Source organism: Antechinus flavipes, chromosome 5, assembly GCF_016432865.1.
Source record: "Antechinus flavipes isolate AdamAnt ecotype Samford, QLD, Australia chromosome 5, AdamAnt_v2, whole genome shotgun sequence".
Taxonomy (NCBI): domain Eukaryota; kingdom Metazoa; phylum Chordata; class Mammalia; order Dasyuromorphia; family Dasyuridae; genus Antechinus; species Antechinus flavipes.
Genome location: NC_067402.1, coordinates 122,579,492 through 122,592,117, shown reverse-complemented (window position 1 = coordinate 122,592,117; position 12,626 = coordinate 122,579,492). Strand labels below are relative to the sequence as shown.

General features: G+C 33.1%; 1 protein-coding gene across 5 annotated transcripts in view; it reads right to left on the bottom strand.

Annotated features, from left to right (window-relative positions):
• Window positions 1-12,626, bottom strand: part of CADPS2 (calcium dependent secretion activator 2) — a 678,782-nt gene that overhangs the window by 189,184 nt on the left and 476,972 nt on the right. For all 5 annotated transcript variants that reach the window (XM_052001541.1, XM_052001542.1, XM_052001543.1 and 2 more), the window contains exons 10-11: window positions 8,348-8,456; window positions 6,851-7,054 (exon numbers count right to left, since the gene is read on the bottom strand). In XM_052001541.1, coding sequence (XP_051857501.1) covers window positions 6,851-7,054; window positions 8,348-8,456 — 313 coding nt within the window. The remainder of the gene's footprint in view (window positions 1-6,850; window positions 7,055-8,347; window positions 8,457-12,626) is intronic.

Sequence of the window (12,626 nt, the reverse complement as noted above, 5' to 3'; positions counted from 1 at the left end):
TCCTAACTCCAGGCCCAACTCTATTCACTGCACCATCTACTTGATAGCAAAAATCAGAGAATATTTGAACAAATTTTATCTTGGTAATATCATTCAAAGAAACTTTTGTGATGAAGGATCACTGATTTAGAATTGGAATGGACCTAAAAGAAAATTTAATTTGACTCCATATTTTATAAATGAAGAAATTGGAGCCTGGAGGGATAAATTGCTTTGTTGAGGTCAAGCAGATAAGTCAATAAAAGAGGTAGGATTTGAATCCAAGGATTTGAATCTCTCAAAAACTAATATTCCTTCCCTTGCACCATTTTGCTCGACATATAAATGGAGGTCAGCTTGTTGGAAGAAGACTTTGAAGAGACTTTTTGCTCCACTGAATCAAAGGTCTTTGCATAGTCAACAAACAGTAATCATAGTTGGATTTTTAAAATATGCTGTACCCTTCAAGTCAATTATGTGAGTATTAGATATCTATCTGCTGTAGACTAGTTTTTGTCAAAATTTGTTTGTATTTTTCTCAGTCTTCATCAAGAATACCCTTATATATTCTTAGATAACCTTTTTTTAAAGTAATTGTGCCTATAATTTTCTCCAATTGTTCAATATTTTTCTCTTTCTCAGTTTTGTCCCTAGAATACATTTAATAACCATTTACTTAACTGAATCAAATTCATATTATATAAGCCCAAAGGAAAGAGGATTCTGCTAGGAATTAAGACCAGGGGAATGATCAAGGAAACCGAGTCAGCATAAAGTGAGAGACAGTAAGTAGTAAATAAGGAAGAAGATATGAAAAATACATTTATATCCATTGTGAATTATCATCACTGTTAAGTTATATCACTGAGAAGACACAGCTGCTTGTACCATATCACATATTCCAAATATTGCCAGTGAATGCAAATATCCCAAAGAAGAGGTAGATGAAGTCATGCAGTAAGGAGAAAAAAAAAAGTAGCCACAATGTTTTGCCTTTGTCGCCTATCCTTGCTTTTCTGTTAGTTATTGAAGACTCTGCTTTGGAAATTTCATTGACGAGATTTCTCTCTATTTTGACTACTTTGGCCTGTGTATCTTTTCATAATGAGGTTAACTTTCAACATAACTTTAGAAAGCTGGTCACTAATCGATGTAAACAGTAAAAATTAATTTCTGTGGAAAGTGAGACATTTTATTAATTCAGTTAGGAAAGCATCAAGAGGATTAGAATTACTATATGTGCTTCAATATCCAAGTTCTTCAGTATGAAATAGATTTGTAATAGTAGTCTTGTTTTTCTAACTTGGGACCAGTGGCTGGCAAGGTACGTCAGGATGACAGGAGATAGCCCAGGACACAATGGGAGACCTTTGCTACAGCCATTTAGTGATTAAGGCTAGGAAGTAATTAAAGCAAGGAATGCTTCTTTCATGCAATCCAAATAAATGAAGAAATGAATGGATAAATAAATAAATAAATCTGGGAGGGGAAGAATTCAGAATTTTTGGCCAAAACATAAATAACTGTTCTTCAGATTCAGTCTGAATCAATCTTGAGAATGACCAATTGGGGCTTGGCTTGAGACTTATTGTTAGCTAATCAATGAGAGTCAGAATGATTTTAATTGAGGCTTGGCCCTTAAGAAAGAAATCTAGCCAGTAGAGGATAAAGAGGAAAAAGTTTTTAAAGAGCATTCTCAGGTAAGTAAGATGCCTTACGTGAACAAAAGGAAGGAGGAGAAGGAAAGAAAAGAATAAGGGAAGGAAGAGAGAAGGGAAACAAAGTTATTATATTCTATTCATTTTTGTAGCCACTAGCCTATATCACCATGTTTTTCTATTCCTTCTTTCCTTCCTTCCTTCTTTCCTTCTTTCCTTCTTTCCTTCTTTCCTTCTTTCCTTCCTTCCTTCCTTCCTTCCTTCCTTCCTTCCTTCCTTCCTTCTTTCCTTCCTTCCTTCCTCCTTCCTTTCCTTCATTTCCCCTTCGCTACCTCCCTCTCTTTTTTTAATTTCAGGAAATCCGAATAAACCAGGTAGAGACTCCTGCAATCTAGCAAAAAGTAATAATGAAATCAGATGGTTAGCAAAAAGTTATAATGAAGTTGGATTGTAAGCAAAAAGTGTTTTTAAAAAAGCTTTAGTAAAACTTGTGCCATTATTTTCACAGAAGTGAGGGTATTCTGCCTTTATTTTTGTAGCTGCTTTGTAATTTCATCATGTTCAATTTCTCATCATCTCATTTGAGTTTTCTTGGCAAACATATTGGAATGAGTTGTCATTTCCTTCTCTGGGTTATTTTATAGATGAGGAAATTGAGGTAATTAGGGTTAAATTACTTGCCTAAGTATACATAGTTAAGTAATGTTTGATGCTGGATTTCAATTCATGAAGACAAATCTTCCTGAATCCAAGCCCAGTGCCCTATCCACTGTGTTACTGTCCCACCTTGCCTTCACAGAATTTTCCAAATGTCTGAATTTGAAAGCATTATGTTTAATTACAGAGAGAAAGAGTTAACATCAACTCTAAAACTACTACTATTTTGTGTGGGGAGCTGGTCCTTTAAAGTCAGTTTATATGAGCTAATTATGACTAGTTTAAGGACTATTGGAACATTCTCCTAAAGAGTTTTATTTGCTCTGAATTATTATATTGCCTAGGTCAGTCTTTTATCTTATAAACTGATTTTTCTACTCTCATGCCATCACACAAAGAACATAGCACTGAAGTATTATTTTCCTTTGTTAAAGTACTTTGACTATTCATTGAGAGATTGAGTGGGAGAAAGGGCATTGGAGAAGAAAAGGAACCAATTTCTTTTCTGAAAAGCATCACCACCAAATCAGTCCCTGAGTCACAGAATAAAACCTTTAAAACACTAGGAAAGGAGTGCACAACAGTGCCTGATGAAGAGATCATACAAAAATCTATTATTCCTGACTTTTGGTCTGCTGTTTGTATTTTCTTTTTGGCAGCCAAAAAAATGTGTCTATCTACTACACATGGAGACATTAATGTGTATGTCTCTCTAGGTTTCATGCACTCCTTCAAAAATGCCAGGTTAGAAATTAAACCTATTTTACCTCCCTCCTTTTTATATCTTTCCCTTTCTGATAATCTCCCAAGTGGCTATGAATGATGTGATCCCTGGAATCCCAACACCATCATGATAGGAGCTGAATTCTGACTGGCTCTCACCGGCCATTGCTTCCCCTGATAGTTAGAAATGCCTTTGTATCATCCCATACCATTTCCAATATTATGCCCCTTTTCCCTACCATCAGATATTCTCAGGGGTATTATATGGATTGTTTTGCAAAATGAAGGCTGGGAGATTTTCTCATGTCAACTGATGACTTCTTGTTAAGAGTTCATCATCTATTAAAATTTACTGAACACCAAGAGGGTACATAGCCCTGCCTCAAAAATCATACAAGGATGGTGCAGGCTTCTCATTAAGCAGGTAACAGAAGGAGTTAAATTGTCTCACTGTAAGCATTTAAACAACCACAGATAAGACTACTCACTATTATTTCAAGTGAGAGGCAGCTTAGTAGAGACCAGATTTTGAGCTATGGAGATCTGGGTTCAAAACCAACTACTGACACATACTATTTATGTGACAATGGGGAGGTTGCTTAATTTCAGTTCTCCCTTTTTCATTCTTATCAAACTGTTGAAGACTAAGTTAAAAGTGACTTGCAAATCTCCTTTAGAGGAGGGAATTATCCTACTGTAATCCTGCACTCGCTGATCTGCTCTCCTTAAATTTCATCTATTATAATGGACAAAGTCCTCTAATTTCTTCTTTCTTATATATTTTCCTATCATTCTAATCCTTTCCTAGCATTTCCTTTTTTATTATTTAGCTGCTTCATTAATTAGCTATTCAATACACCCACACCCACACCGCTTTTATTTGTCCAACTATTCAATTTTTGGTTATTTTAGGTCTTTTTGACATGGCTTAATGATGGTAATTTCTTCAGTGTCATTCTTTGTATCCAATCTTTCTCTCTCTTCTTCTGAGACACTGTTCTTTGGAATCTTTTTTTTTTTTTAAGGAATCTTTAAACCAAGCCAACAAACTATATTTGAAGAACATCTAGCACTCAATAAATGTTAATATGGCAACCAAGAGGAAGAATTGGAATTCACTGATGTCAGGTCTCATGAAAAAGACATATACATGTGTGATTAGAGAGAGAGAAGGGAGGGAGGGAGGAAGGAAGGAGAAAGGAATATGATAAATTCGAACCAATGAGTTATATTCAATTCATTAATTAGGACTCATAAAATAAATTATTTGAAGGGGTTTAAAAACACAAATGTTTAAGAAGAAATTAGAAAACTTTATTTTTGAAGGCATTATTCAAACTGATTTTTGACTTTATTGATAGAAATATTATCTTCAGTGATGCATTTTGGAACCTTTCTATAGAGGGCCAGAACTCTGGAGAAGTATATTGAAAGTATATTGAAACAAGGATACTTACAACAAGGTGCTAACTCGGTGTGATTGATGAGATGATGGTTTTCTAGTTCACATACATATGTTTAGTACTTAGTATGGTGATGTAATGGTTCTCTAGTTCACACATACTCAATATGCTGTAATGATGTAATTATAATATGGTATTTAAGGGCTGGGAGAATTGGGGACACAGTGAGCCAGAGTGAACAGACTGTGAAGGAGACAAAAAAAAGACTTTAGACTCTATCCCTGACCATCTTGCTCCTGGTGATTATCCTGCTGAGACCAAGGCCCATCCGGAGGATCTCCAGAAAGCTAGCCCAGATATTGCACCTTTCTATGTGGTGCATCTAACACAATGAGGGCACTGTTAATAAGTTCTTCCTTCTATTGTGAGGATATCTACAAAATTTGAGGGCTACTGTTCAGTTTTTTCTTTCTCTTGACAAAAAAGAGAACTGTTTATATTATAATTTGTTGGTAAGATATGTATATCCTCTCAGAAACCTAGAGTAATCAAGGGCTATAAAGGGAGTCTAATTAAAGATCTTGGCCAATGCAAGAATTTGTTGCATTAATAAATGTGTGTGTGTGTGTGTGTATTTACATATATACACATATACATATTCTATGTGTATATGTGTATACACATATATAAATATGTCTATGTATGTACATATACACATAATATTTTTGTTTTTCTTTCTTATTTAGAAAGAGAAAAGTTTGGTTTATTCCTTGTTTTATTTCTTATGATTACACATTTATGTTTACTTATTTGTACTTACGACTCTTGGATTTGCATTTCAAAATTTTTCAATTTTGGTCTTTTCATTAGAAATTCTTGGAAATCCTCTATTTCATCAAAAACCTATTTTTTTCCTCTATAGGATTATTTTCCTTAATTATAAGCATATGTATTATAATTACATATTTTATTATATATTTATATGTGTAATTATAAGAATATATATATATATATGTATATGTATACCCTCCTTTCTGTTCTGGAACATAATATCCCAGGCTCTCTATTTCTTTATAGTAATGGGTGCCAAATCATGTATGAGTATGCATATGACTCCTTGGTGCATGAATTCTTTCTTTCTGGTTGTTTCCAATATATTTTTTTCTTTGATCTCTGGAAGTTCTGGATTTAGGCTATAATTTTTCAAGGAGTTTTTATTTTTTATTTCTTCCTTCCTTCCTTCCTCTATCACTCTCTTACTCTCTCCCTCCTTTCTCTCTCTCTCTCTCTAATCACATATGCATATGTTTTTTTCATGAGACCCGACATCAATGAATTCCTACTCTTCCTCTTAGTTGCCATATTAACATCTATTGAGTGCTAAATGTTCTTCAAATATAGTTTAAGTTGGCTTGGTTTAAAGCTCCCTAAAAAAAAAAAAGAAAGAAAGAAAGATTCCAAAGAACAGTATCTCAGAAGAAGAGAGAAAAAGATTCCTTTATCAAGGTAAGGGAATGAAGAAGGCCAAAGATAGGATAAAGAATATTTAAGAGAGCATGAAAATTAAAGAAAACATATGAGGAGGGGGAGAAACAATAGCCTAGAGGCAGGATGAACCATCACAGTTGTTCTAGGAAAACACAGCAAGTCTTTGAAGACACTTGAGAAGTCCAGCATGACAGAAAATGATGAGACTTTTCTAAAATTTAAGTTTTGCTCAAAAATGGTCCTATTAATTGGTATTTATGTTTTTTTGTTACTAATTATAATATTATGTAAAATCCAAGTGTCCAGTTCTTGGAGACGTATAGAAATAAACAATAACATAAAAATGACTACTAAACAACAAAAGCATTTAAAAAATTGGTATTACAATAATGATTTAGGGCTCATGAAACATTTTAAAAATAGCTGGCATGATAACACAATTATTTGATAACATAATACAGCTAAAACATCTTAGGAAAGAAAGAAATCTTTCTATGTTAAGGCTCATACACATAATAATTCAAAGTATAATCAAAACTCTTAGAATTTTTGGCATGAGTTATCCAATTGCTACCTGGTTTTGCATCATTTTTCCATACTCCATTTTCCATACTGAATCAATTTGTCTTTGAAATTATGAAGAATTAAAATGAATATTACCTTGATAATTTCTCAAGAATTTTGTGACACACCCTTGAAATGATTGGAGACACCCTGTTGTGTTGCTGAATTAAGGTTGGGAATCATTAGTCTAGGATTTATATAAAAAAAGTAGATAATTGGTTGCATGTGTATTAAAATGAACTATTTTTATTTAATTAGGAATCCGTTTAACTGCAAAACTGTGTAAACTATAAAATTGTACAAATTTACATTAGACAATTTTATATCATATTAAGCTTATTAATTGATAATCAAATTATTTTTAAAAAAATAACTTACAAAGCTGAGCAGCATCTGCATGGATAGTTCCTCCTTTGGGATTCAGCTTCTGGGTTTGAGTTGCAGGTATAGGTTTATATGACTGACCTGTTGCCCTATACATAGCCTGGACCCATAATATCCTATCTTGGTCATCATCGCTGGCAAATATTACAGTATCTCCTTCTTTAACAGCATTAAAGAACATGTGGCCACCCTGAAGTCCTGCAGAAATAGGTATAAACATAATTAAAATAAAGCTACTTTAAAAATGTGTAAAATTAAAAGATTTTTATCCCCTTTATTAAATTCCTTATTAGAAAATCATTAGTAACTGATGCAGAGCTGTATGAGTAGCTTAGCATTTATAATGGTTATAGGTAAGATCTATAAAGAAAGGCATGAAAGGAAAATAAAGAAAAGTTTCATTAACCATATCATCTAAAAATAACTTGGAGAAACTGACTCCTTATGGGCAGTGACTACTTGTAGACATACATTTATTCTCCTACTGAAATGTATTTCATACATTTGATTTCTTGAAATATTTCTTATTAGAGAAGAGAATCTCACTCTTTGGAATATTTGTCATTCTATTTTCAGGTGAAACACATGTATTTAAAAGAAGAAAGTGTCTTTTTATTATTGGGCTCTTTTTTGTTCTGCCCTCAGAAATCAAAATTGGTAGGGAAGATAAAGAACCGAACATTTTCTATTAATTCAGTCAACTAACAAAAGAGGCTTTTTTTCTCTCTAATGTTTGATATTAACTTCCAAATGAATCCAAAAAGTATGATTTATGGTGTTTTTAAGAGAGGAAAGACTATCCCTCCTTCTAGTAATCTGTCTATCCACTAATCAAAAATACCAATACTTGTTAGTAAAAACTGCTCAACCACAGTAATTTACTTTTATTAGTTATTAATTCAATAAGCAAGTTTTGCTTAAAATTTCACATGCTTGTGCCCTGATTCTTACTGTGGAAGGATGATAAGATTTGAGGCTAAAAAAAAGACCTAACAAGTTACTTAGGTCAAACTCTTTTGTTTTACACAGGAAAAAACCAAGACTGATTAGCAAGAGTTGTCAGGTATTAAGTAACAGAACTGGGCTTTGTCCCCAGATTCTCTGATTAAATGCAGGAAAAAGCTGAGGAGAGTCCCTGTCATTAAGCTTATTTCTGGGAGCTTATCTCCTGTACTCCACTCTAAGCTACTTGAGAATTTTTGGATTTTAGAGAGAAAGTAACTTGCTTATTTTCCAGAATTTTTTTTGGGGGGTCAGCCACTCAAGACATCTGGGAACTCATAAGGAGCTAACCCGTTTCTTTTAAAATTCAAATGAAACAACTATCATAATAAGATACATAGGGTATCTTATTTGGGAAAATAAAGGACAATTAAAGCAGCCACCATTTAGAAAGCTTAAATAATCTTTTAATAATGTACAGAATGAGGGGAATTATACACTTAAGATATAAAGGTTAGTGAAAAAAAAAGTATAAATGGAATAAGTTACCTGAGTGTGGATCTGTGTAGTCCACAGTATATCCTTCAAGCTGCATTAACTCCTGTGGTTCAGACTTCTTTTCTCTATAACTGCACATAGCAAAGGTGTACTGGCTGACCTGCTCAAGAAAAGCATTTGTGGATGTGTTGCAACATATCTATCAAATTCACCTCTCCTGATTAAACAAAGGTAATTACCCTAAGGTTGGCCAGATGGAACAGAGGATAACATACAGGACTTGGGGGCAGAAAGACTCATATTTGCAAATTCAAATCTGGCCCCAGACACTTAGTCTGAATCTAGGCAAGTCACTTAACCCTTTTTGCCTCAGTTTCCTCATCTATAAAATGAGATGGAGAAGGAACTGGCCAACCACTCTAGCATCTTTGCCAAGAAAACCCCCAATGGGGTCACCAAGAGTAAGTCAAATATAGAAAACAAGAACAATTACACTTTGAAACTGTAACATGTAATGCATATATTAAATATATTAAATATCATTCTTCACACTTGACCTTTAGGCATTATAATACTATGAAAACAGAATTATAGATATTATCTACTCCAGAATATAGTGCTAGAGGTCTTGTTTCCATAAATACTTTTTATATCTACACTTCAAAATGGATTTGCAAATCATCAAGAAATTTTGTTATTTATTATTTCTCTTTAACTTTTTATGCTTAAAAACTATGTGCCACACTGTCAAGCACTTTAAAATAATATCTCATGTGATCTCACAACAACCCTGGAGGGTAGATGCTATTTTATCCCCTTTTTAAAGCCAAAGAAATTGAGTAAGAGTTAAGGGACTTGCATAGTTTCACCTAGCTAATAAGTGTCTGAAACTGGATTTGGATTTGGTTCTTCCCAAGTCTTGTTGAGTTTCCCGAATATATCTAATCTAACATGTTATGTCCACAGCTTGGAATGTTGCTCTTCCTTCATTCTAGTAGAGGATCAATGATATCATGAGGGTGATAGCTTGACTCGTAAGTGAACTGGGTTTAAGTGAGACAGAGTGGCAAAAAGTTGTCAGCCTTACTCTTTTGGGAGTCTAAGGACAAGATACAAGTCAAAATGACTAGAGACAGACCCACAGCCTAGCCTAGGGCAGAACTAAAGGTTATCATAGGAAACCAGCTTTGTATCTAAAGTGAAGTAAAACAAACTTTGTGCTAGAAAAGCCAAGGATTAGCCTAACTCCTTTTATTAGAATATTCTATCTTCATTTGAAGACTTTTAATGAGGTTTAGCAAAAGGAATTTATTTTATCAGGATCTATGTTCTGATTTTTGGTTCAGAAAATGTGGCTTCCCAACCCACGGAGAAATAGTGAAAGCTTTGTGGAAGTCCTTTTGGGGTTTTTGGAGTGTTTTGGTCCCTAACTTTCAATTAATTTCTGGACTGAAGATCAGTTTAGAAATATTTTTAAAAGAAATGTACTAAAAAGATGAATTTATATGAATTTTGACTATTAGATAAGAAGGGGATTACTGATTTGAAGAACTCACAAATGCTTTTATTGCTCCAAGGAACTGACAATCTAATCATAGTTTTTGTTTATATTATATTATGACATATTATATTCCATGATCTTGACCTTCCTTCTTTTCCCCAGGCCTGATAAAATTAAGAGATCAAAAGATATTATCTTATAAAATAAACCCACACAAACAAAACCCACCAGCAAGAGATAGAAAGAGAAATTCCATTTAAAATAACTGTAGGCAAAAATAAAATATTTGGGCTACCTGTCAAGATAAACACAATAACTATATGAATACAATTAAAAAACTTTTTTCACACAAATAAAGTCAGATCTAAATAATTGGAAAAATATCAAGTGCTCATAGGTAGGCTGAGCAAATATAACAGAAATGGCAATTCTACCTAATTTAGTCTACTTGTTCAATACCATACCAATCAAACTGCTAAAAAAAATATTTTGTAGAGCTAGAAAAAATAACAAAATTCATCTGGAAGAACAAAAGGTCAAGAATATCAAGGGAATTAGTAAAAAATGCAAAGGATGGTGGTCTGATGGTAACATATCTAAAACAGCAGTCATCAAAATCATCTGGTACTGGCAAAGAAATAGTGTTGGATCAGTGGAATAGATTAAGTACACATGATACAATAACCCATGACTGTAATAATTTACTGTTTGATAAACCCAAAGAATACAGCTTCTGGTATAAGAACTCACTATTTGACAAAAATTACTGGGAAAACTGCAAAATAATGTCAGACACTTATCATAGACTTGCATCTCACACCTCATATCAAAATAAGGTCAAAATGGATATAAGGTTTAGGTGTAAAAGGTGATACTACAAGCAAAGTAGGATAGCAAGGCATAAGTTATCTATCAGATCTTTGGAGAAGAGAAGAATTTATGTACAAAGAAGAACTAGAGAACATTATGAAATACAAAATAGATAACTTTGATTACGTTAAATTAAAAAGGGTTTGCACAAATAAAATCAATGCAGTCAAGATTAGAAAGGAAAGCTAGAGAGGTTTTTTTTTTTTTTTTTTTTTTTGCAGCTAGCGTTTCTGATAAAGGCCTCATTTCTAAAATATATAGAGGATTGACTCAAATTTAAAGAAGTACTAGTCATTCCTCAGTTGATAAAAGGTCAAAGGATATGAACAGACAATATTCAGATGAAGAAAATAAAGCCATCTATAGTCATATTAAAAAAATGCTCTAAATCACTGTTGATTAGAGAAATGCAAATTAAAACAACTCTGAGGTACCACCTCACATCTATTAGATTGGCTAAGATAAATTGAAAAATGTATGGAGGGAATGTAGGAAAATTGGGATACTTTGGTAGAATTGTGAAATAATCCAACCATTCTGGAGAGCAATTTGGACCACATCCAAAGGGCTTTAAAAACTGCATACCCTTAGCAAGGTATGAAGGGCCATACTTCTAGGTCTGTATCCCAAAGAGATCATAAAAGAGGAAAAAGAACCCACATGTGCAAAAACATTTGTAGCAGCTCTTTTTGTGGTGGCAAAGAATTTTAAAAAATTAGTAGAGGCCCATCAATTGGGGAATAATTAAATGAGTTATAGTATATGAAAATAATGGAATATTATTGTTTCATAAAAACAATGAACAGGGTGATTTTGGAAAGACTTGAAAAGATTTACATGAACTGATGCTGAAAGAAATAGGAACCAAGAAATCATTGTACACCACAACAGCAAGATTATGTAATGATCAAATATGATAGCCTTGATTCTTCTCAGCAGTTCAGAGCTCCAATGCAATCCCAATAAACTTTGGATGGAAAATGCCATCTGCATCCAGAGAGAGAACTATGGCAACTGAATTAATATCTAATGTTCATTTTTTTCTTCTTTTTTACCCAATGATGTTTTCCCTTTTGTTCTGATTTTTCTTTCCTAAGATGATTCATATAGACATATGTAAAAAATGAATGTACATGTATTACCAAAAATATTTTTACATGTTTTTATTTAAAAAAATGACAAATATTTGATGGCTTCTCCCCTATCCCTCATGTTTTGACAACAGAAGAATTCCATCTCTTCTTCTATTAGATTGCAAAATAACTTAAAAGTGCCTCCCATATTAAGCTCCCCATATTTGTTTTTCTAGTAGTCCTTGAAGAAATTGAATTAGTGAAAACAGAATCAAAGAGCAATCAAGAGACTTGTGTGGACATGTTATTTTCATTTGTTGTTGTTGTTGTTGTTTCTTTGCTTTTATTATTTTTCTCATTTTTTCCTTTTGATTTGATTTTTCTTGTGCAGTATGACAACCGTGGAAATATGTACAGAAGAATTATGCATATATTTGATTGCTTGCTGTCTAGAGGAGGAGTGGGGGAAGGGAAGGAGAAAAATTTGGAACACAAGGTTTTGCAAGGGTGAATGTTCAAAACTATCTTTGTATATATTTGATAATAAAAAAGTTATTATTTAAAAACAAAATAATGTAGATGAAAAAGTAAAGGTGTGACAGCCAAGATAGATAGAGAGAAAGAGAGAGAGAGAGAGAAAGCGAGAGAGAGAGTTGTGTGTAGTGATGCTTTAAAAGAGTAAAAATGGAAATATTCAGAATTTTTAGAATGTAAAGAGTGGAGAGAATGTTAGAATTATAACCAGAAGGGCTAGACTTAAACTGTTGATTTGCCATTTCTTGCTCAGTGACACATCACTGAAGTCCATTTTCTGCATATATAAAATTTTACTACTATTAGTAATTACTAGGTACTACTAACACTACAAATTTGGAAAATGTACAAT